This window comes from Rhipicephalus sanguineus, chromosome 5, assembly GCF_013339695.2.
Source record: "Rhipicephalus sanguineus isolate Rsan-2018 chromosome 5, BIME_Rsan_1.4, whole genome shotgun sequence".
Taxonomy (NCBI): Eukaryota; Metazoa; Arthropoda; class Arachnida; order Ixodida; family Ixodidae; genus Rhipicephalus; species Rhipicephalus sanguineus.
In genome coordinates this window covers 123,854,591-123,880,985 of record NC_051180.1, presented here as the reverse complement: position 1 = coordinate 123,880,985, position 26,395 = coordinate 123,854,591, and the positions used below count along the sequence as shown (strand labels likewise).

Below are 26,395 nucleotides of genomic sequence, written 5' to 3'. Positions count from 1 at the left end.
GTCGTGTTCTTTTTTGTTATTTTTTCGCTGATTCGTTATCCGCTTGCGTCCTTGCGTTACCGGTGGCCGGAGAGGGGCTCAGTCAGTTGCCTTTGTTTTTCTCGTGCGGGTGGATGTGGAACCTTTGAAGAGCCGGAGGTTTTGTGATGCCGTGGCCAAACCTGCTAAGGTCTCGGAATGCGTGAGGATGTAAACACTAGTAAACACTAGTGGTGACCGCAATTGATGCATTAGTTCCCGCAAAGTTCAAGGCGAAGTGTTCACGTTTTATTTATTTTTTTACTCGTATGCGTCATCGGCGACTGGGACGTCCAAAGGTCTCGCCCGCATCATCAGATCCGCTTTCTCGACCCCCAAGATTCAAAAGGAAAGCTTGCTCAGCTGTTCTGTAGTTCGGCCCGTGCACACCGTGGGCCCGCGCGATAACACGCACCGGACTTCTCGAGTTTCGCAATATGACTCGCGCATGATCAGCAGATCGAAAAGCTCGCTTGCATTGACGACAATGGATGAAGGAAAATGCTCGGAGCTGTTGTCGCTCATCGAGGACAATGTGGATTTCTTCGAGAGCGCGCAGTCGGACCTCGGACAACGCTTCTCGAACCAGTTCGGCGATCTTCACGACGCGGTCACGCAACTTCGTGACGACTGCGCGCTGATCGCTGGCAAGGCCCACCTCTACGATTTCGACGCCGAAACGCCCGGCAACGGATACAGGACGTGTCTGATCATAGTGAACAGGTTTCTCCCCATATGCATCAAGCTCTGCCGGCATGTTGTGGCCAGCCGGGACTCGATGTTCTTCAGGTCGGAGTTTTACCAGAAAGAGCTGGAGGCCCATCTCAGCGTGGTCGCGGGAATGCAAGTGAGCGCCCAGTTTTTGCGCCGAATGCTCGACGTTGGAACAGTGGGCGATTTGTTTGTCGGTGAAAAGCTGAGCATCAAGGAACTCCTAGAGGAGTACGGATCTCTTCCTCAAGTCGGCTTCTACGGAAGACTGGCGGGCTTTTATGTGAGACAAACTTCCATTGCAGATAACATCTTTTTTTACAATTAGTGCGCTGCCAGGTTTCAAACGAAATATAGTTTTTGCATGTTCAAAACTACGAATCCACGAAACACGCAGTTGCTACATAGTCCTTGCAAACTTACTTCTTAAGTTGTCTTTCGTCACGCTTGACAGAGGCAACACATTCATATTGTCCGTCGGCTTGTCTATGGCACCGTTTGATTTCTTCAACGTTCCTATCATGAATATAAAATATAAAGCACATATGATTTGTTGCTGTCCAACTCGAATACAAACAACGGTCATTTAGAAAAAGAAGTAGAAAGTATCTTTCTTATGCGTGTTAATTATGGTGCTTGAGGAAAACTGTTAGAACAGAAGATTAACGCTTATATATGGTGTAGAACCGGTTGTTATGAAAGCCAACTTCGTCGTGCAGTTTCATGAAATAGCAAATGTTGATTCCTTTCAGTTCTGCGAGTCAATGCGGCGAATCATCACCGGCCTCAACATAGTCATGGCTTCATTCAGCGACCAGTACCGCCAGTCGGGAGGGGCGCTTGCCCACGCTGCAGCCTCGCTCATCAACTGTGGCAAGTACACCTTGAACCCGGAGGCAAGAGCCAATCACATCGTGGATGTCACTCAGAATGCATCCCTGGACTTCCTCAAGGCTTTCTGGAGCCTCAACGAAGGAGAACTACTCAAGGCATGCCACAGTTCCCTTCTTATAGAGCTCGTTCGTACTGCTGACCAGCAGCGGTCGCATGAACAACTGGGTTGCATAGTGACCAGTCTCGCAAATGGTTGCTTTTGTCATAAAGTGACTGCTTTGGCTCAGTCACTCACTTCTTTCCTTTTTTTTTGTCAGGTGAGTGCAGTCAGAAAACTATTGAACCAATGAGATGCGCAGAAATAGGACATATTTTTTTTGACGAGGTGTTGGCGGAGCAAGCAGTAGTGGATGGCATCCCAGCAGTAAAGAATTTTGGTGCAGCAATGGGCAGGTCTCTTTGAGTCACTTCTTCATTGCCAGCTGCAAGCAGTCGTGCGACCTCTTCAAGTCGCTTGTGCAAATGAGCCCTTACTCACTATCACCTTTTACTATAGTACATAGATGTAGATACAGCGTTCTCACCAAGTATTGATTATTTCTGTTCTTGAGAAGGTATAATGGGGAGCATGTAAATGTCAATTTTCCAAAGCATTCTTACAACTGAGACTTTCCTCTTTTTGTTTAAATGATGGGGATGTCATGTGCTCTTTGCAATTCTCACTGATTCGATGCTGCTGTGTTTTTATGACATACATACGGATGCTTTGAAACTGTCTTTGCATCGTGGGACAAAGAACCTATTTCAATCTAAAACAGCAACAGTGTAGCAATAAAAGCCGTTTTCCCTTAAGTGCACTGTTGGCCACCAGCCTCACAATCCCACTTATCGAAGTAAATTTTCAATGTTTAGTAGAGACGTATAAATTTTGCTAAAAACTTGAAGGCCCCAAAAAAGGAGAACCTTCAACAAATGGCGTTTTAAATCGAAGCATTCTTTTCCTATCTCCTGGCGTTTGAATAGTTGTTGCTGCTGGTACCATCAGCAGCTTCTTGGATATATTTGTGGATGCATATATACATTATTGAATATACATACATACATACATACATACATACATACATACATACATACAGACATACATACATATATACACACACACATACATATATACACACATACATATAGAAAAAACATGTTTGATGCACAGGTGAAATAAAGGTTCTTTTCACTTGTGCATCAAACGCACAAGTGAACGCATCCACAAAAATGCCCAGTAAAAGTTTACCCTGTTTTTTCTATTACTCCCGGATCCGGCGACACCTTGTCCTCGAATATATATATATATATATATATATATATATATATATATATATATATAGCTTCCGCAAACAGACTTGTATTCGCTGCTTCATCCAGCTGACATAGTTGGCCTACACAGCTGTTAGTGCACGTAGCACGTTTCTTGATGATTTAAGCTCAGGACCTAGATGACAAGCTTTTATAGTTAAGGTATGAGATAGCTCAAGTGAGAAGATACTAATAAAAAAACGCCCAGTAAAAGTTTACTTTTAACATACTTTTATTTTTCACTGCACTTTGTTAGCGTCATTGCCCTATACCCATGTTAAGCTTCACACGCATAGTAACCCTTCTCTCTTCTTTAATGCAGACAAAGCCATGTGTATCGTGCTGCACTCCAGCTCTCAACTGCCTGGCACAAGATAGGCTTTTTACACTTTCGATTTCAACACAGACCAGCTGAAACCTGCTGTAGAACGTAATCGGAACAAAAAGAAAGAGCAGGAAAGATAACGGGAAGCTGTGCAGCTTGCACGAGTAATCAGGAGAGAGTACGTTGTGCATGTTTGCAGCCGTCGGCAATATCATGTGCGCATAAGTGGTACCATTCGATGCATTTTTTTCATGCAGCTATATTCACTATCTCTGGCGTGAAATTTTCCACTCGTTCATTGTTCCGCACGACACCTTTGCGTGAAATGCCAAGATCTCCATGCAAGTTTGTTTCTTGTTTAGCCTGCTGCGTATCACGAGCCTCTTAATCGCTTTATCTTGTGCTGATTGTGAACTTGGAAATGCGCCTTTCCGCTGATAAGTCGCAGCAGCCCTTTCTTTCTTATCGTCTAAACAAACTTGTGTCGCGTGCCACCGTCACCAAGTAGGGTGTGAACCTTATCGGCAGCCTTGTATGTCATGCTTATTACACCACAGCTCTTCTCCCATTCGAAAACAAGTGAGGCCTCGTGTGTGCGCTGCACGAGGCTCATTATTGTCAATCCGGTACCAACCGCTGTCAGAGATACAGGGGTTTTCCAGTCATGTTGTTACCTTCCTGGCTTCTTTAACATATCTATATTTGGTGATGAAAAGAATTCTTGAAAAAACACAAAGTAGTAGGAAAAGCAACAGCACAGAGCTCTTTCAAAAGTTTCGAGGCTTTAGCATCATGCAAGACTGATCATACAACTGGGCCATCTCTAGGGGATCCATGTAAAATGTTCTTCCAAATTCACAGTGGTTGAAAGCTTTAAGTTTGATCTTGTCGGTATGGGCACTTCACCAGGCTTATTGCACCATGACTACAAAGAAACTCAAATAGGCTGAAAGAGCAAAATAAAATGCAACGCTAGCAGTTATGTTGTGAAGAAGAATAAGAGAACAGGAAGGACAGAACACTGTACTACTAGGGCTTGTGTTTCATCCTACGGTTGTGTTTTCTGCCTTTGCTGTGCTTCCACAGAAAACACAAAAATTTTCTTGCTGTCTCTTTTATGTTGCATCTTGCCGTGCTACCTTAAAAAAATTTATTTTTTTGCATTCAAAGTCTGAGGTGATGGAATTGGACATTTTTTGATCTCCCGCGCTTTAGAGTAATGTTGAGTTTGATTATAATGAAGTCACAGGTATAATCATATATTAGTATCACATACATTGATTACATGGAGATATTTACGAGGAAGGTATAGGTTCATTTTATTATATCCTGTAATTCATTATATCTGTGCTCATTATGATAAAGTGTGGCAGTACCAGGCATGTCACTGGAGTTTTGCAGCAAGGCCTGGCAGGAGACCTTTTTTGCTTGTGCAAGCTGGCTTTGAAATGTTTAAACAGGTATAGGTTTCACATGCACTGAAGTGCACATGTATTGCATGCAAAGCTTTGAAGGATAATGAAATTGTACAGGTAGACCTTGATGTCAGTTGACAGGCAGGTGTTCTACAGAGCATTTATTTCCAAGCAAAGCACGACCAAGGACACCATCTGGTACTCAATGACATTGTCTCATTGCATCGCAGAAAAAGAAGACTACGTCTGATAACTTCACAGCATGCAGGCATTCTTGCGAAGTTATTTCACATAGTCTCTTCTTATGACTTTGGGTCATTGTTTCTTTGCAATTTTTTTAGCCCGTTTTTCGTTGCTAAATTTTTTTTCCATGTCCCAGAGTGAGCAGCGTGCAAGGCATTTGTGTGTAAATATCTTGGCGTACTTTGTGCATTGCAACTGTTCTAGCACGTATTTTTTTTAATGCAATTATAATACGGCTTAATTGACGAAGACAAAGAACTAAGATAGCTTATTTTTCAGCAACAATAGTTTGTGGTGAGTACGGAGAGAGTGAGAGAGAGTTTATTTACAGAAGGGCAGCTATAGTGAGTACAGAAGTTTCACATTTGTTATACAATTTAGCATAGCCCTCTTGCTTACAAATTCTATTGCCATCCTTGCTACCTGCCAGGTTTTGCACATGCTAGCCGACAAGTGCGACCCTTGTGCCTGGTAGAGGCATAGAGGCAGCCCAGATTAGCTGGCACACACAAAGGCTGGCACATAGCTATACATAGTGGTAAGTGGGCTGTATTAAAGTCACCTTTTGGCTGGAGAAGCATGTACAGAGCATACACTAGATAAACATACTGATAGATAAATGTTCCAAAGTCTGAATTAATTGTCTCTTCAATTGTAGTCGGCTATCACACGCGAAACCTGGCAACTGACAGGCTCTGCAACAGCGAGAGAACATGCACTGTGCTAATACAGTGGATGGATTGTTGAAATCTGTACTGGTCTAACACTGATTGAGTGTAGTGTCACAATATTTTGAATCTGTTAGATTTTTTACAGCAGAGCTGTTATGGTCAAGGCTTGCCATGTGTCGTAGATAGAAAATTATCATCTTCATGAATTGGCACGCGCTCTCTTCGTCTTCTTCTTCATCACCTTCCTCTTCTACTTCACTCCCAGAACAAGTGGGCCGATTTGTCTGGCATAGGATGCAATAACTCTCATGGGTGAGAGAACACATGCACAGAGCGAGAGAAAGAAAGATAGAGAAAGAGAGAAATTCTTGGCGAGGTGAGATTTGAACCCGCTTCCCCACAATCTAAAAGCGAGCGCTGTAACCCCTCGGCTATCCAGGCGTGCTAGCAGAGCATAGCATAGCCTTGCATAGTATAGTATAGCAAGAGGGTGGGAAAGGGAAGTGAGGGTGAGGAGGAGGGGAGAACAAGTGCAGACAGAGAGAAAGAAATAGAAGGCAAGGGACAAAAGAGAGAAAAATATAGAAGGCAAGAGAACAACTACAGAGAGAGAGAAAGAAAGAAAGACGCAGACACAAAAAATTGGCCGCGTATCTGCGTGCTTCGCTGCAAATGTTGTCTAAAGACGATAGAAGATGCGCTGCATGAGATATGGATGCCATCTGGCAATACGAAGGGAAACATGAGTGCTGTTTTGCGGGCTGGTAGTCCCGGCGCAGTGGCAGGTGACGACCGGTGGTGACCAACGCGACCGGCGGGGGCGCCAGGCAGCCCGAACACGCGGTTTGGCGCGAAGCGCTGAAGCAGAAGAAACGTCCTTACTCAACGAGTACTCTCCACACACTTTTATTTAATTATCGCCTGAGTAAAACAGGAATGCTAGAACGGCGCCCCATAGCATTCGTACGGTGCAATACAGAACCGAAACCGAAACACAAAAATGAGCTCGTGCAGAGGGCACGGAGGAAGGCAAGATTCAGCGCAGCTTAAGAAACTAGGGTCTTTAGAATTACGTATGTATGCATTTTTTATTAAAGGAACACACCACCTAATACTTACCTAGTAATGTTGCGCCTCAGATGTGCGTAATGTTTGCTTTTTGATCGACAATGTACACAAGTATGAACCTAGTCGGCCGTTCAAGATGGCTGGCCCTTGGGCAAGTGGTTCAACTTTGGCCGAGTGGCTGAATCGAGGGACGTGCCGACAAACAGAAAGACAGACCAAAATTTCTCCGTTTAAGTGTCCCAAGAAAGACTATCGTCTTTAAAAAAAGAGAGCAGGCATAGCTGTGTATAGTATAGTATAGCAAGGGGTGGGAAAGAGAGAGGTGAGAGGGTAAAAGCCTAGCCAAGCCAGAATCACCGAGGTGCCCACCAACTCTACTTTGACCCAGCCCTGCGTGACTTCATGCAAGCTGTGCTAACTTTTTTTTCATTATGATTGCAATAATGGTTAGATATTGCATCGTTCTGTGTGCAAAAGAGGTCAAAAGGATACCTCTGTTGTTCCTTCAGGAAGTGTGTTTTTCATTGTAGTTGCACCAATAATATGAGCTAGCGGCAGAAAATGCGTAATGCGCAACATCTCGCTCATTTTTATTGCATAATCTTAGTAATGGAGTAATGCGTTTGTCATGCGTGTCTCTTTGTTGGTCTCTGTTTTCGTGAGGGCTCCATTGTCAGCGGGATGATTACGTCCCAACTAGCTCAGTTTGCAATTCCAATGAAGGTAGAAAAGTTGCAGAAGTATTTTGCTGTTTTGTTTTTCATGTGGTTCTACTTTACTTTTTTTTTTTCCTTATGTGTGCAGAATAGCTTTTAAATATACAAATCACACAGAAGAAATGTAACCAAAATGTTCCATCTAACAATGAGAAGTGACCTGAAAATGACTCAATAAAGGAAATGCTTGTCAAAAATCATATTGCTGCGAAGGGTACTTATACAGATACCCCTAAGGCAACTTCATAGTTGGAACAGAATTTTTGATGTGCTCTAGAAATTAAGATGTAAGTTTATTTCTTTAAATGGGACAACTATCCTTACCTCTGTTGACTCCAAATAAAGTTCGATAATGCTTCATAAAGTTGGCTCGACCTGAAAGATGGGCACTTTATAGAACTGATCATATGGAATGGGATTTAATTGACAAGCTTTATGAAAAAGGCACAGTCATACACATCTGCAATGGGCGAGAGTTTTGTGTAGATTAAGAGTACCTTTTGTTGCAGGAATAATGGAACAAATATAAAAGAAGAACAACAATTTCGAACGTTCTTTCAGTATTTTAAATTAAAGTAACATATGAAGGTCTCAGATAGCCGAAGCCCACTCGAGTTTACGGCAGACGACTGTCTTGTAGTGCTTTCTAACGTAATTGTGCTGAGCGAAGGCACGAAGGCTCAGCGCAGCTACGTTACAATGTCGTACCAACTAGCCCAAGGTGAAGCTTTGTTGAACATTGAACGTTATGTCTTTTAGTGATTTACTTGTGGCAGTGTTAATCTTGCAGTACAGAAATCCAAGTGTAGCAATGTTAATTATGTAATCAGTATCAGCATGCACATTTCGTATTAGGTTATTCATGACATATATTCTGAGATACTTGTAGGGGCCTCAACATTCTTTTCTGGTGCCATTGAAGAAATAATTAATGAAACCCATTAAACCATCTTAGACGATGATATACGTATGCATGCATGATATACAGTTGGAAGTCAAATGAGGTATTTTCAAAGCTATTACGCAACATTTAAACTTGGTAGGTTTTGCTTTTTTTTTTTTCTTACTGGGATGCAGACTTTGAGAGTGATGGTGTGGAGACGCTACAGCAAGCAGTACTGTTGCTGATGAAGGCGGTGTATGTTTGGCAAGTTATAAGTTCTTAAGAAGGAGGCATTCTCCTCTCTGGAACATGCTACGATTACAATGAACCAGTTTGAGAACAGAAAAAGTGCTGAACTAGGATAATCTTAGTGAAGAGCATTTGTGGCCTTCTGTTGCACAAAGTCCTTGCTCCTGTTGTGGTCTTTCTGGTGTGCCGTGGCATAGTACTTGGCAACCATCTTGCCCGAAGAGAATGTTTTCTGATGCATCGCATATTTATCTCACTGCAGCGTGTGCCCCAATGGATCTGTCCATCACTGGATGTGTGCGAAGTGGTGACGGTGCCCTCAAAGATGCAGAGGTTGCCAACTGAAAACGGACTGGCCTGGGTGGACATCCCTGTGCCTTCTTCTCACCTGCCAAAGGCTCCTGTTCGCTGCCGACTGCTTTCTTATCGGTGGAGAAAAGGACAGGTGAGTTTGCAACTGCTGCCTAGTTTGAATACCTTCTCCTTAAAGGTGCGTTGAAATTTGGTTTTCAACCTTTCATATCTTTTATTTTAAATACAGGTACTTTAACCTTGTTGGAGCATCCAAAACAATCTGCTGTGAGGCCTGTTTCATAAAGAGAGAAGTCTTACAGGGGATTATTTTGCGTGCTGTAATAAATTAACAGGACAGGAAATCCGCACCAATGTCCTGGACAAATTTTTCTTCAACTCAGAAGCTTTTTTTGTGAGATACCCATATGGATTTTTCGGAAAGAATGCTTCTGCCCGCCACAGCACAAACCTCCAGGAAGGTCCATATGGATTTTCTTGAAGCTTGGTGTACTTCCTGGTTTCCTTGGTTTTCTTCTGTACACGTTTCTTTTGCGGGAAATTATATGGATTTCAATTTATTGCTGAGTCTATACATAATTACTAGGGGTGTGCGAATATTCGAGTTTCGAATTCGAATCGAATAGTACCTAATCGAATAATTCGATTCGACTTTCGAATAGCTAGTATTCGAAGTTTCGAATAATTCGACACTACGAATATCTAAAACGTGACAAATGCCAACGGTGCAACTTGGTGAGGGTGGGGTGGCAAAAACTCACGCTAACGTCGTTACAGTAGGCCTTTCGTTAAAACTTTCACTGACATCCTGGTTCAAAAGCGAGCGCATGCTGATTTTAAAGGAGATTATGACATTTCCGCACGTAGAAAAACATATGAGAAAACTGTAAAGCCCTTCACAACTTCGTTCGCGAAACGAAGGCACGGTCTTCTTGCGTAGTTCGGTCGCGTATGCCGCAAGTGCCGTAAAACGTCCTGACGTTGGCCTGTGAAACCCTCGGTCATTGGCTTTGCATGTAAAAATTTGTTCGCGCTGGGCAGTCGCCACTGCCGCACCGAAACACTTGTTCAGAAAGTTCCATCGTTTCGAGACGCAGGTAAAACGCTGCTGTGAACGGGCGCCCGAAGATTTTTGGGCCCGGAGCACTCGTAGCAATGAAGCACATTACCGTTGTCAGATGAGCTGTATTGTGCGACCATGGGGAAAGAAAACTAGCCACCGTACCCCCCTCTGTGAGGAGGTTAGGAGTGGCGCTGCTGACTGGAATGGCGGCTCTTCTATCAACATGCTTGTGCGCCCATAAAAACTGAAACAAAAGCCACTCTTGAACATGTGCGTAATAAAACTGTCGGCACGCCGTAGCGTCCCTGATTTGTTCGTTGTCTTGCCGTAACTTGAGGTACACATTTCGTGTAATTACACTATTCGATATTCGATTCGATATTCGATATTTCTGGCCACTATTCGGCACTATTCGATTCGAATTCGATTCGAGGTGAAATTTCACTATTCGCACACCCCTAATAATTACACTTATTCTGGATGTCAAACTTATCACGGGTTCCACCCATAATAATTACCGTAATTTTTTATGGAATTTATACAGATTTCCATAAGGAAATCCATGTGATTTTCCTTTATGAAAAGAAATTTCTATAGTTTTTTTCACAGAATGGAATTCCTATAAAGTCCTTTAGGATTACGGAAGAAGATCCTTGTACAAATAAAGTTTGAAATCCATATGGATTTCCTACAAAGATTCGAATTTGTATGGTTCTTCATTTAAGACATTCATACGGATTTCCTTTAGCTTCGTTCTACAAACAAGTGGATGACAACCTTTCACTTTCATGAAGTTTCCTTCACCTTGTGAGCTTCTGTAGAACTAATTTTTCATGTTTATATTGACCGATATTGGCTTCTGTACCCCAAAAATTAATAATTTATGACTTTACTACTAGTCAGGGGAGCTACCAGATTGCCCGTTTGTGAATGTAAACACAGCCATTCTTAATTTGCCTTCAGTCCACGTTATATATCAAGGTGCTCCATTTTCTAAAAATTTGGGTACCATTGTGTTTCCCAGCTTCAACTTGTCATTTTTATGAGGAGTCATTGCAGGGATTGCATTTTTGCTGTGTTGCCGCTAAGTTTTTATTCTCATGTGGATGTATAATGGTTTTACTTGTAGGAGGCAGTCACAGGCAGCCGATGGTTTTCTAGTCCGTCTCCACCATCCAAGGGTCTGCTGCTTCACTGCCATGGCGGTGGGTTCGTGTCCCAAACTCCTGACTCTCATGAGGTGTGTATTTGCTACATTATGCCTGTCACTGCGTCTGCTAAGTGGTACCTTGTGACGAAGAATCACAGTTACAGGACTGAAGCAAAGAAAATTATCATCGATAAAGTACCTAAATCTTTGTTTCTTGTGAAGGCACCAGTGTAAAGACAGCCTTTTCTCTCCGGTTTTGCTTATACATCTATTAAGGGAGATGAGGTTGCATGCATGTTTCTTTATGGTATCATGAAAGTCTCATGCGTACCCCTGTGAAAATTACAATTTCCCATTTAGTCTGCAATGCCCTTTATATTTCCTGCTGTAAAGATAACAGCAGACATAGAACACCATTTTTTATCTCACTTCTATGCGTACACTCAAGAGGCACCATGCTTTTTTTACTATGTCGGTAAGGGCCAAATACGGAACTGTGCTGCTGTGTAGAGTGTGCAATGCCAACACTGCAACGCGCTGGGGTTCCCACATCCCTACCTTCTTTGCTACTTGGGCGGGAAGGAGCAGAGCTCGCGGTTCACCCTTTCCCCCTCAGCCACAGTCAGAAAAGGCACTGCTGGACTTTGATGGCTGGTCACCCATGCATGGTGCACATTTCGAAAGGTGCATTCATGAGTACCCATGTGTAACTGAAGTATCAGGCTACAGGCGCCAGCATAAGTTGAGATTTATTGCTTCAGTTTTTTTTTTGTGGCAGAAATGAAACTTCGTTATATAGTATTGAGATTTGTTTTATACTGAAATTTGTTATATTGGGGTTTAAATGCCGTATTTCCCGGTATATAACAAATGTCCATATTTTGCTCGCGAGTATCTTAAACTGTGTGCGACAGTATTCGTGAAAAGAATTTAATCTTGTTATAACAATGAAGCCACCGTGGCCACACATGTTGGCTTCTTGTTGTGCGGCGGCTGTGGAAGTCACGGCTGCAATAAAGGCTACAATGAAGGCCGCCATCATCTTGCGCACTATTTTGCTGTTCGAATTGTTTGTTCCTAAACAAAGTATTAAATGCTCGGACCTGATGCAATAAATAAAAAAGGGCACCACAACATTTCATTGCAATGTTGTAGTGTCCACAACCTACAAGTTACAGAAACAAAAGCGCCATTTGGTAATCATCATCATCAGTTTTTGTGTGAGAAGTCTCGGCAGTCCAGCAGTAATTGCAGCTTCTGGTCACCATTTACCTTTTGTATGCCTGTGTTTAGGTGCTCCCCGTGCGGTGTTGTTTGTGTGTTCCTGCCAAGCTTTATAATGCCGTAGAGGCAATGCAAACGATGCTCTTCAGTGCGCCTACAGCGATGCGTAAGAGTTACTTAAAGGCCGTCGATGTCAACCCAGTGATGCTGCCGATTGCAGCGGTAGAACTTTTGACAGTACGCCGGAGGATATGGCCTTCAGTGCCTTCAAGTGAGGTAAAATAAATATTCGTTTTCTATGTTTTATGACAGCGTCAATAACAAGTTTCATACTGCTGCTTATGGATATTCAATGCTATGCATAATTATGACATTTTGCAATGATGTACTCAGCACGCGTATGTTATATCCTGTTGACTGCATTAAAAATAGGTTTGTCTTATACAGAGGCATGTCTTATAGATAATTTTTTCCAGCGGAAGTCATAAAATGTAGGGGGTGCATCCGTAGGCGTTCACTGGGTTCCCCGTCAGTGGAGGGCAAAGTTTCATTGCAGCTGCCTACCCCCCCACCCCCCTCCTTCATTGGTAGAGTCCAGAAGACAACATATTTTACAATGGATTAAAAAAAAGTGAAAATGAAGTGATGACGTGCTTTTCACAATGGCCTGCCTTTGGTCCCGGGCGTTCTGGGAGTAGAAGTAAACATTCTTGTAATGCGATACTATCATTGGCCTTCGGCCGCCATTATTGTCAAATATCTGTGTGGCCATAACCCTGCTCTTTAAACAACGATGCCACAGTTCCTGCTAAGTAAAAGTATGATGCAGACTTTTTGCCCCCCCCCCCCCCCCCCGCCATGCACATTGGTGCATCTCATTCAAAGGTGTGGCTTATACACCAGAAAATACGGTATATGCAAGAAAGACTTTGCTGGTCATGTCCTTTAGCCCTTTGCAGTCTGAAAGCTTTACCCACCTTCCGCCCATTCCGGTCCGAAACTAAAGAAATCAAAGCTCAAGCAAAAGGAGTTTACTTACTCATTTAGAGATGACGCATAATTCACTGAGGAAACGCGCATGAATCAACCACAAGAGAACTTTTCGAGCAGTGCCCGACCACGAGCCGCTTCGGCTGTGTTGCATTGTCGGTAGGGAACTGACAATGGACCACAGAGGATTAAGGTCTGATAAAAGTACCTGTTCTTTTTTCTCTTCCCGTCCGCTGTGAAGATAATCGCTACAAATGAGTACTGATATAACAGTGAACAGCACTTATGATGTGCGCTATATTGTTTCCTCATTTTGCATCGACAACACCAGATCTACCTAAGGGACTGGGCAAAGGACCTTGACGTACCCATCCTAACAGTCGACTACTCGCTCTCCCCGGAAGCACCTTTCCCTCGGGCCCTTGAGGAGGTGTTACACGTCTATGCCTGGGCTCTACTCAACCATGAAAAGCTCGGTAAGTCGTCGTTAGCAGTGTTCCGTGAATGAGTGCTAGATACCTTTTGGTATTGTTGAACCTAACAGAAAGCATTCCTGTGATTCATAACAGCGTTGCAAGATGTAGTTGGCAACACTGTCATTGTTACACAACTTGTATTCCAGTATACCTACCTTTTTGCTCTTCTGGAACTCTCCATTTTAAAACAGTGCATATGTTGCCTTTTCTCCCTACATTGCCAGTGTTGGCTGCTGGCTACTGCTGCCCTGCTGAGTAAACAGAAACTTTAGTCACTTTGAACGTGCCACTGGTATTTGGCCAAATAAATCACTTGGGCCATCGTGTGTGCAAGTGGGTGACTTTCACTTGCCCATTTTTGGGGGCATCAACCTAGAGTAGTCGCATGCCACCTGGTATGTTACGGAGTAGACTAGCAGTACAAGAAGCACATAGTTGAGCAGCTTGAAAAAGGAAGTTGAAGAAGTCATCTGCACAGAAGTGAAGGAAGTTGGTAACCGAAGCAGTTGAGTGTAGAGGAAGAAGTGGAGTGAACAAAGTGCAGCCAGAGTATGCATTAAATGTTGTGCAATGTAAATTACGCAATCAACTCAAACCTACTCAAGAATATACAGGCTATATGTTTGTTCAGTGCTTGCAGCCGTGACATGACGCTCAGGCAAGTGCATGAAATGTCCTTCTTTTGCAGTAGTCAGATGGTCAACTGCAAACACAGACATCACTTGCAGGTTTGATGTGATAACTTCGTGACTGTGCTGGGGTGCTTTTAGCTTGAAGGTGTACTGACACCAAATTTCAAAGCTGAGTTTACTCCGTCGTACAAATCTCCTGTATACAGAGACCACTTTGAGCAAGTGTGAAGCTCAGTAAATGCCGATAAGATAATTTATTTTGATATTAAAATCAATTTTCGCATGGCGCACCTACTGACATGGACACTAGTGTGACGTCAGACTACAATGTCAATTTTGGTGACCTCACGCACCATATGGCTATTTGTGATTGCGTCATGTACCGAAACGTACGACATGGCCGCTAGCATGTCAAAATAGCTGCTTGTGTGTCACCAACGGAGCCACACAGTGGAGCGGTCGTTGAAACATCACAATATCTTGTGGGAGCACGTGACGACTAGCTTACACTATGTCACGACATCAGAGTACAGTAGGAACCGAAAATAGCTTTGAAAAACATACCGTAATTACTTTTTCAGGGTGCACTCACGCTTTTTACTAGTACAGTTTCATGGCTCTTGAGTACTTGGTTTTTCACTTGATGCAAAAAAATTACAACTGAAACTTTTCGGGTCAGTACCCCTTTGAGGCCAGTTCTGGCGCCACATTTTCATGAAGGTAAAACATAAAAACACTTGTGTACCTATTATGTTTAGGTGCACGTTATAGGTCCCTATGTGGTCAGAATGAATTTAAAACCCTCCAGCATGGTATGCCTCATAATAATGTTACGTAAAACTCCAGAAAATTCGGATTTTTTAAAATCCATTTCATGATGCTTAGCATAAAGTAACTGTCATACAAGTTGTGGAATTGTTGTGCAATGCAAAAGAGCAAGACACTCACATTGTTGAAGCAGCATGGCAGTCCTCCTTTCAATAAGAATGGCAGCTAGTAATGTGCTTCCCTGCACGGTGTTCTGTTTGCTGCTAGTATGCTCATCGCATTGCAATCTTGTGTTGCAGTGAAGCTTATTGACAAAACTATGCTATTATCGAGCACAAATAAAATCTTTAGTGCATGAGCCATCCATACCTTTATACTCACACCTTGCTCATTTTTATTTTATGGTTTGCACTGATGGTTATATTCAATGTGCTGTTTGTCAGCCAATACAAAACAGTTCCAGTTTGATGGTTTGGAAATTTCAGTGACATCAGAAGTGTTACGAAGTAAAGTTCTCTGTATCTGTGTGTCAGAAGTACAGTAGACTCTCGTTAAACGGAACCTGAAGGGACCAAGAAAATGTGTTCCATTTAACAGGAGTTCCGTTTACTGAGAGAGGAGCAGGGCTGCAGAATTCAAGCACGAAACCAATCATGCCACAGGCAGTTGTTCCGTTTAAGCAGCAGTTCCGTTTAACAGATTTCCGTTTACTGAGAGTCTACTGTATTAGACTCTAACATAGGTTTTAATGCCGCCGGGACAACTGCCGTTTGCTCTGTTTTCGATAAATGCCTCAGGCCTCTTGCTGTAACAGTTGAGGCATCTGTTAATGGTTCTGTCAGATTTCCAGATCTCACCCTCACTTTTGCTGTAACCAGATCTGTTGGTGTGACAAGCCAAGAGGCAATAAAACCATCCTTGCATACTCATCTGCTCATTTGAAGCTGATCAAGTGGGGCATCATGAATCTGTGTTTATGGAGTGCCATATTCAGTCCTGCCCCACACTTGGTTCACAGAAGCTTTGGTAACCAAGTATCACCTCTGTCAGAAGAGGGTTACCCATTGCATGTGTTTGTTGTCTGGCAGGCAGCATGTGAAAGAAAGCCAAGAACAATGATCACAATTTCGCTGACCATGTGAAGCGAGCAGAAAAGAAAATAATTGTTTTGCCCTACCTACGGAATATAATCGTAATCTGAAGAAAATCTGGAAACTTGTCGGCATAGTTGTGTTTTCTGTCCCATTGGAGTTGGTAAGTCAGTGCTTTGTCTTGTCTGCTTCTTTTGCCATCCGGGTGTTTTTTTTTTTGCACTACCTACTGTGTGAATAATGTCCTACAGTCTAGCCCATCAGTCTCTCCTTATGCTTCTCCTAACTTTAATATTACAGTTAGGAGAGGCGTACTTGCAGAGTCACAGTGTGAGGAAGTGTTCAACATATTGAAACTGGAGATTAATGGGGGTTTGGTGTATGCATAATACGGTGCTATGCATGTGATTTCCAAGTGGTTTTCACAGCATTTTCGTACTGGCAGCAATTCTATGCATGTGTCCAGGTTTTGTATATCCATATTCAACTGTATACAATATTTTCTTTTTGGATCTGTACCCCTGAAAAGAATTGCTGGAGTGCCCTTTGTTATAGCATCGTTGGTTCTAGCAAACTGTACTTGATTCGTTCGTTTGTCTTTCTGCAGGTTGGACCGGTGAAAATATTTGTGTGGCTGGTGACAGTGCCGGAGGGAACCTGATGCTGGCCCTCTGCCTCAAAACCATAGAGCTCAACATTCGGCGTCCCAGCGGAGTGTTTGCGGCATATACACCCGTCATGCTGAGCATGGCACCGTCACCGTCGAGAATTCTGTGTGCCGTGGATCCTCTGCTCCCTCTTGGCTTCATGCTGACTTGTCTTCACGGTAGGCCCTAGGCACCTGCTTTGCACGTTTTAGCCCCTTAAACGTTTTGGACGAGGACTCGTCATAGCCAAAGCATCCCGTCCCCAAACTGTTTTGGACGAGCAGAGCTCGCCCTACCAGAATAGGTTCTTTGGACTGTTCAGGATGAGAAGCGCTCGTTTATGGCTTAGATTGCGTGTCGCCCACCAGATGGCAGCACTTACTTGACAATTTCGGTATTCCTGTGGCAGGAGCGCGATATTTGTGGGAAGACGTGGTGTCCGATGGCGGCAACACCTTAATACAGTAGCTGGCCCATCAACCTGAAAAAGAAGCTTTTCATCTTCGTCATCTTCTAATGAAGATGATTTGGATACCAGTGTTTATATCGCGCCTAGAAGTCAAGAAGACTGCGATGATGCTGAATTGAGCAGTTCTTCTGATCATGATGAGAAGATCTCTGAAGCGAACATTGCGAGAGCTTGTCAGTGGGTGCAGCTTGATGTTAACAATCCTCACGTGAAGCCTCCTCGGTTTCCATTTTTGGCTGATCCAGACAGAACTTTCAATTTTACATCACCAGGTGACCTTCTGGAGTACATAAGGAGTCTCTTGATGATGAACTGTTTTCTTTTCTTTGTGTGGTTTTATACTTTTTATTAGCAGCGGGCAGCTGTTTTCCTAGGTAACATTCAGAAATAAACTGTAGTATTGTATTGATTTGACTTAGCAGTGTGGTGAAAATATTTTTAACACGAAAGTGTGTTATGCCGGGGTCCACCAAGACTTCCATGACGTATTTCCATCACGGAAATACATCGGCAAAATCGACGCCATCAGAAGGCAAAGGAAAAAAAAAAACTAAGAAAAAGTTCCGCTGACAGGAGTCGAACCCGCGACCTCCTGGTACACAACTAGCGGGCGTTTTGTCCATTGAGCTATTGCCAAACACATAACAGAGGCTATGTGGACACGCGCCTTTCATCTTTGACACTTTCCTCTCCCTGTGCTCGTGGATGGATGGATGGATGCTATGAGTTTCCCCTTTATAACAAGGCGGTGACATGTGTGCCACCAGGCTCGAAAAAAAAAGCTTCGTTGCCTCGGCAGCGTGCCGTTGCTGCGGCCGTCCCATTCGGCATGTTTCAGATAGGAGAAGCGTAATTTCATCAACGCTTTAACACAACACAAGGTGGCGGCTTCAGCCCAAACCTCGCTCATAGCATCCATCGATATTGAAAAATAGCTCTCCGACCCTCGCCTGGTTGTCGCACCTTGTTCCCCGCTGGCCCTGTGAGAATTCACGGCCAGGCTAGAGGGAAGACTCGACGCTTGTTGCGTTTCTCTTGGCGTTTCACGAGGCTTTCAAGGAGTGCATTTCGAGTATCGGTGTTTATTATGTGCTTGTTGATGCCATCTTTGTGTGGGATTCACCATATGCGGTGTCCAGGTATGCCTTGACAACTTCAGCTACCGCAAGGGCTAAATCATGATTATGAGCGTCAGTCATCGGTATGGAGATGTGCCACTGTGCGTCAACGTGGGTGCGTCCACGGCCCGTATTCTCAAAAGGCGACAATCGCAAAAGTATCGCCTTTGGTGCGCGCTGATTGGCTATTGAGCAAACCGGAAAAGTTAGGGCGCCATCTGGTAATTCCGCCGACGTCAATTTTGCATCATGGTGCTCGACGGTGCTCTCGACATATTTGCAATAAACGAAGGCACCGTTAACCGTCGGTTCGTGGTGAAGTCTAGCATTTCAGTGACGTAGGCGGTAGCTTCTAGTAATCAATCCTCGGTGGATGAACGCAGCATTTTTTACGCCGAAGCTTTCATCGAGCATTACCTTGGGGTGTTATCAGCACTCGATCTTTGCCAGCGCATCTTTTTTCGTGGTTTGAACGTCCCAGGAACATGAACCATGCGTTGCTCGTGTGGCTTATCGCGAGCCGGCAACATGTTGAGATCTTGAGACGATGTCGCTGCGGCGGCACGCTACAGCTGAACTCTCCGAGTACGCCGTCTTAAACTCTCAACGAAAATACGTTTCACGCAAAGTTGCTCTTTAAATATTACACTGTGCATTAAATAATCGAACAAAAAAAACGTTGAAAGCACTTTCAACACGTCTTATACTTCAAGTAGCCACAGCCAAGCCGGCCAAGCCTGGCCACTGCGTAGAAGCAGCAGCACACGCTCGAAAACACCGCACTCGGGTTGCTCTGCGCTCGTACGGTGCGCTCACTCCTGTGTTGTGAGACATTCGTACTACCAACGGCCAGTTGCAACAATTACGTCACAGGCGAGTGTTTTTTTTACTTATTGAACGCATCAAATTCCACGTCACCAAACACGATACTATCGCCTTTTGCGATCGTTTGGGAATACGGGCCCACATCAAGCGGTGCTATATCTGCCAAAAAACAATAAACATTGTACAAGCTCTCATATGCCAATGCACTATAAACAATCAACTACTGCTGTGACGACATGTTTCACTTTCGTGTTATACCAATTCCTATGATCGAGGGATCAGCCATATTTTTACAACATCGAGTAATCGCTTTGGAATACAATATGATTTGAAGTCAGCAATAAAAAAGATTGGCACTTTTGGTTAGGAAATTTTGAAAAAAATGAAACGCTTAAGGGATTAATAGGGCAGTTCCAAGCAATTTTGTACTGTATAGAAAGCTTAGTTTCAAGTAGTGGAGATATAGAGGAACCTTTCATGCAAAGCTTTACGTTTGGAGTATGAGTGGAGATGTTGCAGAAAGCTAGTAGAAATAGGTGTATTTAATACCAAAAATAAGTGCTTTATGAGACATACAACTAGAAAGATGCTGCAAACATAAGAGAGAAGTGGCACTGTAACGGTAATACAGTCGAACCCGACTATATCGAACCCGTTTACATCGAATTATCCTGTATATCGAACAACTTCTGAACACGGTATAGCTGCAGGGAGAATATATAGCGAAAATTACGGTTACATCGAACAAGAATAGCAGTGACTCCCGATATATCGAACGTCAAGCGGGCAAAAGTGCCCCCGGAAGTTGGCTTTCCCTCGTAGCGGGGGGGAAACTGGCGCTTTTCCCCACCGCTCACTCCAAAAGTTGTTTAACCCAGCAGCGCATGACCCGCTCTCCCTACAGTGACCGCGCCGTGTCAGTCGAGCCGCTGTCACCCCCCTGCAAAAAAATTATCTTGACCCGCCCGCAGCGCTTGCTGAGACAGCCAATCAAGGCCTCTTGTACTCTCGTCGTGCGAGCACTAGGGTCATGCGAGTTATCTCCCTGCATTTCTCGTTCGCTGTGCTTCGCACCATGCGCCTGTGCCGTGATGGTTAGCGTGAAGCGGCAGAATTTGCCTTTCACCGTGAAGCTCGAAATTATAAATCGAGTCGAACATGGTGAGAAGTCGGACGTCGCGGCAGTGTGCAAGATTCCGAGGAGCACTCTCAGCCCGATCTTGAAGAATAAGGCGGAGATTAGGGATAAAGCGGACAAAAGACCCGGTGCCCGTGGCAGCCAACGCGTACACACGTCGAGGCAGCCGTGCACAAGTGGTTCGTTGACGTTCAGTTGCGCAACCACCCCGTGTCCGGCCCCACGATCAAACAGAAAGCAAAGGACATGGCTTTTCTCCTTGGCAGGGAGGATTTTCAAGGTGGCTCCGGTTCGCTACAGCGGTTCAAAGAAAGACATAAGAAACAACGATCCTTTGCCCACACCCTCAGAGGTGATTGGTGCTCTCGCACTAGTCCGGCGCTTCTGCGCGAATGTGGAAGGTTGCGGCCTCGCCTGCTCCGACTCCTTAGACCATGTTGAGAAATCATCTTCGGAAACAGCGCGAGCACACGGGACAAGAAAGACAGACAGGACAGCGCAAAGTCCTGTCTGTCTTTCTTGTCCCGTGTGCTCGCGCTGTTTCCGAAGATGAAGCCATGCCAACAAGCTCAAGTCGACACCCTCCTAATGTTGAGAAATGCGTGCTGTCGCAGGCAGCGAAGTTGCTCAAACAGAAAAAAATGGAAGACTATTTCAAGCGCAACTAAGCTAGCTTCGTCAATAAAGTGCTTTTATGAATGGTGTGTGAATTTATGACGTCCAATTCTTTAGCAGGCTTATATCGAATTATGCCCTATATCGAACTGACAGGTGTTTTTTTGCGAGTTCGATACATCCGGGTTTGATTGTAGTGATACCAATTCCAGTCATGGTACCATCTTTTCCTATCTGTAATTGTTAGTGTGCTTGATAAGTAAGATGTTTCATTACGTTTCATTACAACATGAAAGAAAGCACAGTTTGGCCAATGCCCAAGGTCTGACATGATCTCTGCATGGGCTTTTGTATCAAAACAAGTGCTAATGCCTAGCAAGCCATAACAACCAAGAATGCCAGTGCAGCTACACAAGAAAGCTAGTTTGCTGCTGGCAGTTTAAATTGCTGGAGAACAGTGCCTAGTTATGTGCACTTTCTAATGAAGCCTCTCTCCCTGTAGCATACATCGGCTGTGCCAGTGAACCAGACATCAAACTGTGTCCCAAAGCTCCTCCAGAGAAGCCAGCCCGTCGTAAAGGTGTAACGGAAATCGGTGCATTCGATTCCAGCCACAGTTCTGCAGAAACTGTTCACATTTCCAGCATGCCGCCTGCACCAAAGAGTGATGTGGATACGGGAAACTCCGAGAGCATCTCTCCAACCATGAAGGCCAAGATGCCTCTGACGCGCACGAAGAATGTTGTGCAGCTAGAAGTGGCAGGAGAACTGCCCAGCCAGTACCTCTGTCGCTTTGCGTCTCAGTGTGACGAGACGGACGCCCCGTGCCAGGCCGACCGGCACGAGGACGAACACGTGGTGCTGGAGATGCCTGTGGATCTGACGTTTCCGGTGCGTAATCGGTGCTGTCGTGCAGCCACGTACTGGGTGCGGGCGCTGGTGACCGTGCTCAGTGCCAGCCACTTGTACCAGAGGCACGTGCTCGCCAACTGGGAGCTGCTCTGTGGCCAGAATGGCAAGAAGAGGAAAGGTCTGGCCGTTCCGTGGTTTCGGAGGGCCTCGCGCTTCGACCGCAAGTTCCAGACCATGAAGATTCTGGCAAGCAACCCGTTCATCTCGCCCTACCTCGCCCCAAGCTGGATGCTCCAGAGAATGCCACCTTGCTACTTTGTGGTAGGTGCCCGTAGATGTGCTCGTAATTTTGTAGCCTTTTCTGTCCCTGTCTTTCCTTTCTCTGGTGCAGGGTTGCCCTACTATGTTTTAAGCCTGGTTAGCATACCTGCCTTTCTCTAACCACTTATCTTTCTCTACCCACCTTAGAGGCCGTGTTAGAGGCTTAGTGACTAATGTGTCGGGCTGCTTAAGCAGGAGGTTGTGGGTTCAATTCCTGGCCATGGCACTTTAATTCCTGTGGTTGCCTGTATACTTAGATGTAGGTGTGCATTAAAGAACCCTAGCTGGTCAGAATTTTTCCAAGATGCCCCGCTACAATGTGTCTCATGATCATATTGTGCTTTTGCCATATAAAGCCCCTGAATCTGTGCATCAAGTTGTTGTCCACCATGCTTGTGTTAGGGCAAGAGAAAAGACATATTGGCGGGATTTCTTGGGAGAAATGTGGCTTATAGAGTGGGAAATATGGCATGTGTTAAAGACACAGCATTTACTGCTGAAAATATAAACAATCATGTTTCTAGTTCACTGCACATTATACACTCCACAGTAAGACACAACATTTACCACTGCAAAGATAAATAAACATGTTACTATAGCACATTCCACGATTACATATTAGGCATCTACTCTAAAATTTCTTTTCATTTGCTCGGCATTACCTTGTGTTATGTAAATCTGGCTGGCATGGGCAAACAGTTCTCTGCCTTTTTCATTTTCCTGTGCTGCCCTCTGGCAATTTTGGTAGGGCTTTTGGTAGGGGCCGGGACAACCGGTATCGCCAGAACGAAAGTGTCAGAGATTAAGCGGCGTTTCGCGACTTTTCTGCTAGGGTAAGGGTACGTGCATCATGACATCGAAAAAAAGGCGGATTGTCAGCATGCACTATAATATAGGTATACCATAAAATTCCAAGCGATTCCCCCCCCCCCCCTTATTAAGTCATATCTGAAAGGGGGTGGGGGCTTTCCCAGAATGGCACCAAAATTCACGATGGCAGTGGCAAATTCTGTCCACGAGAAAGAAACTGAGCACACTTGGACTTCCTCAGAAGTCTTCTTTCTGGCTGTTGTTTGTAGCACATCGCATTACGACGACTGACAAACATAAGAAACACAAAGGCAAGGCAATCGGACTGTGGGAAGCACGGCGTGGAAGCACCTCCGATGATGAGCCCATGCCAATGCAGCAGCTCTTGCCAACAGACACACACCTCGGAGGCCTTACCTTTGCTAACTGTACCATAATCTAATTGGAAATGCAGATCTCGAAGGCCATTTTGCTTGTGGGACCCTGAAAATCATCATGGGTGACCACCAAGTTCGGGGTGTGATCATTCTGTGTTAATGAAAAGAAAAATCATATTTCAATGACACATTTCAGGCTCAGGCACCTAGATCAGGCTGCTATGCAGGGTTGGATTGGATTCAAGCAGGCCGCTGTTGCAAGATGAGGTGTGTAATCAGGGTGCCAAGTGGTTGGAGGGAAGGGGGGGGGGGAGCTTTTTCGGAACAGCACTGAAATTTGAAATTATCAGTGAAATTGGAGGGGGCACTTTCTTGGAGTTTTACGGCACTACAGTATATATGCATGTACATATGTATAAAAATAAGTGTATGGGGAACCTGCGCTGGAGTTTCCGTGGACAGGGTGCGCCGCCCTGTCGGGCACGGACGGAAACACTCAGGCATACAAACAAATACGAGTGGCTGCTAACGTGAACCATGCCGCCGTGCACGATCATCAAACGAGGAAAAAGAAGCATCGAGACCAGCGGTATTATTGTATCCACAAATGCCACAATCAAAAATATCTTTAACAACTGAAAAAAAAAAATAGTCCAGAGCATAGTTGACTCCCTTCGGCCTTGCTTTCCACCGATGCGCATGGGTTGGCGCTCTGGAAAACATCACAAATCTTCTATTTGAAACTGGCCTTGAAAAAGTTAAAGAAAGCACATGACAGCTTAGGTTGCGTAAGCATCGCGCCGTACATTACACATACCGAATTTACTCGATTGTAACATGACCACGATTGTAACGCCAGGTGTGACATTTCATTACGTCCAGGAAGAAAAAATAGAATTTCGGTATTCGATTGTAACGCGAAGGTCGACTTTAGGTTGCAAAAATCTAGAAAAAAAAACTCGCGTTACATTAGAGTAAAACGGTATTATACGTCACTGTCACGTGCACAGGTCTAGACCGATTACAAATCCATGACCGCTAGAAAAACAGTGTTGTCTACGCATGTTCCATTGCTGGTCACACACTGCATGTCAAACTCGGAACCACCACGAAGTCAATTACCACTAGGTTCCTCAAACGCATTTTTTTTAAGTTTCAGGCTTAGACGACGGCCGATCGCAAGTTTGCAAACTGTCTGCAGACGATGGCGAGTCGACGTCGCTAAAGCACGGGACCTGCGACATGTTTGCATTTCCGCTAACACCACTGACCTCCACTTTACACCGGCCTTTTTACATTTATTTCACGCTTCACCGTCAGCTTCAAAACATTTTTTTTTTAAAGACTGCGATACGAGCATTTAGTGTGCAGATGCAAGCCGTTAAAAACACCGTAAAGGAAAGCATTTAGCCAAACAGCTTCTGTAATATAGTACGAGAGCTGTAACTACAGATTACGTAAATGTGATATGCTCGCTCAAAACAGCTGTCACTCACTGGGCTGAATGTTCTCAGTGCTGCCTGAGGAACTAACTTTATTTCAAAGCGGGCGCACAACGAGCACACTGTACACACCGTCTAGCTTGCTAGCGCAATTTGAACACACTTACCTGTAAGTTTATGTCGTGCGGTGGTTGACACTTCGCCGAAAGGTCACTAGCGCTGTCTCTTCGAAAAACAGCTTCTTCCACGTCACAGACATACTTCGCGTTGGACAGCTTCCGTCCTTTCGACAGCACACTCTCGCAAAGGTACCCGTCCGCACACATCACATCACTGAAACCGCAGCGGAGAATAACCGGTGGCATCGCTGCTCGCCCGCTGCGCCACAGTGCAGCGAAGTGTCCCGATCTTCGCTAGTCTTGCGCGTTCCAAAGTACCTACAAAACGACCCACATTGAGCAAAAGCCGCGGTAGTGTCGAATGACGTTCAGTATGCGTTTGAACAAGCCACGAGGTATGTGAGGGCACGTTGAAACGTGCCGTCGTATGCCTCGCGGCGGCTCTGTATTACTGGATGTTTCTCAGCTAGCTCGCCAGGGCGGCGCAGCTCGTACATTTTAGGCGCACCACCTGGGCAGCGCTGGCTACCCATAGGTATGTATATATGTATTCCAATGCCTCTTTTACAGGGCCTTCACCTGGACCCCACCTTGGACGACCTCGTCATGCTGTCAAAAAGGTTGAAGGCAGCAAACCGCTATGTGCAGCTTGAAATATTGGACAACCTCCCGCACGCTTTTCTTAATTTTCTGCCCTTTTGCAAAGAAGCTCATGAAGGTTCCAAGAGGTGTGTTGAGATGATCAAGCAGGCACTCTGTATTGAAGTGCCATGATGTACAGTGACTTCTTAACTTAAGCTCTTAGTAATCATGCCAAATGGTGTACAGTTGCGTGCATTGCATATGCTTCTTGCATTCCCAGTGCTGAAGGTGAATCTATGGCTTCTCTATGAGCAGCATTGCTTTATCTGCCCTGTGACTCAATTTTTTTTATGGATTTTAATGTCATTTTTCTTTTTACCTCAATGCACTACAGCTGTTCCTTTAATTTATCGTATGACCTATTGTACTAAATATTAATAGTGAGGACAGGTACAGGTGCACCAGGCTGGCTCTTGGTACACTTACATATTTTTGTATACATCTTGTAGAGTTTTAAGTGAACAACCTATATAACAATTTGCTCTCTTGAGCAGAGGTGGGCGCTTATGTTATTTAGAGGTAGAAACTGTAGAGCTGCTGTGACAGCTATGAAATGGCACATTTGATTTTTATGAGAGGTTAATGGGATTAAACAAAAATATTCTTACATTTTTTAAAAGAAATATGTATATTTTTAAGCGCATTACTACGTATTTTTTTATGTTGACCAGTAAATGCGACAGAAGCACCATTGCCACCTATTGTCTACCTCACTAGCTACAATGGCACGGCTACCTTTATTTTTAAAATGGTACAAGAATAAAACATTTTTTAAGAAAGTGTCTTCTGTTTGTAGCGCTTTCTTTCGTGTGTCCTATGATTTCAACATTG

At 44.4% G+C, this 26,395-nt stretch overlaps 1 protein-coding gene across 1 annotated transcript; it reads left to right on the top strand.

Moving 5' to 3' along the window:
• The first annotated feature begins 47 nt into the window (after nt 1–47).
• LOC119394211 (hormone-sensitive lipase) lies at nt 48–26,346 on the top strand. The gene is made up of 8 exons (XM_037661485.2): nt 48–1,012; nt 1,482–1,718; nt 8,746–8,928; nt 10,988–11,098; nt 13,554–13,698; nt 16,797–17,015; nt 21,504–22,174; nt 25,493–26,346. The coding sequence occupies exons 1-8, from the start codon at nt 467–469 to the stop codon at nt 25,694–25,696; spliced, it is 2,316 nt and encodes a 771-aa protein (XP_037517413.1). The 5' UTR covers nt 48–466; the 3' UTR covers nt 25,697–26,346.
• The last annotated feature ends 49 nt before the right edge of the window (nt 26,347–26,395 follow it).

Bases quoted from the DNA above. Each gene is read 5' to 3' on its own strand.
- LOC119394211 (XM_037661485.2), top strand. From the start codon at position 467: ATGATCAGCAGATCGAAAAGCTCGCTTGCATTGACGACAATGGATGAA. The intron at 1,719-8,745 runs GCATGCCACAGT...ATCTCACTGCAG, and splicing joins ACGAAGGAGAACTACTCAAG to CGTGTGCCCCAATGGATCTG. The intron at 13,699-16,796 runs GTAAGTCGTCGT...GTCTTTCTGCAG, and splicing joins ACTCAACCATGAAAAGCTCG to GTTGGACCGGTGAAAATATT.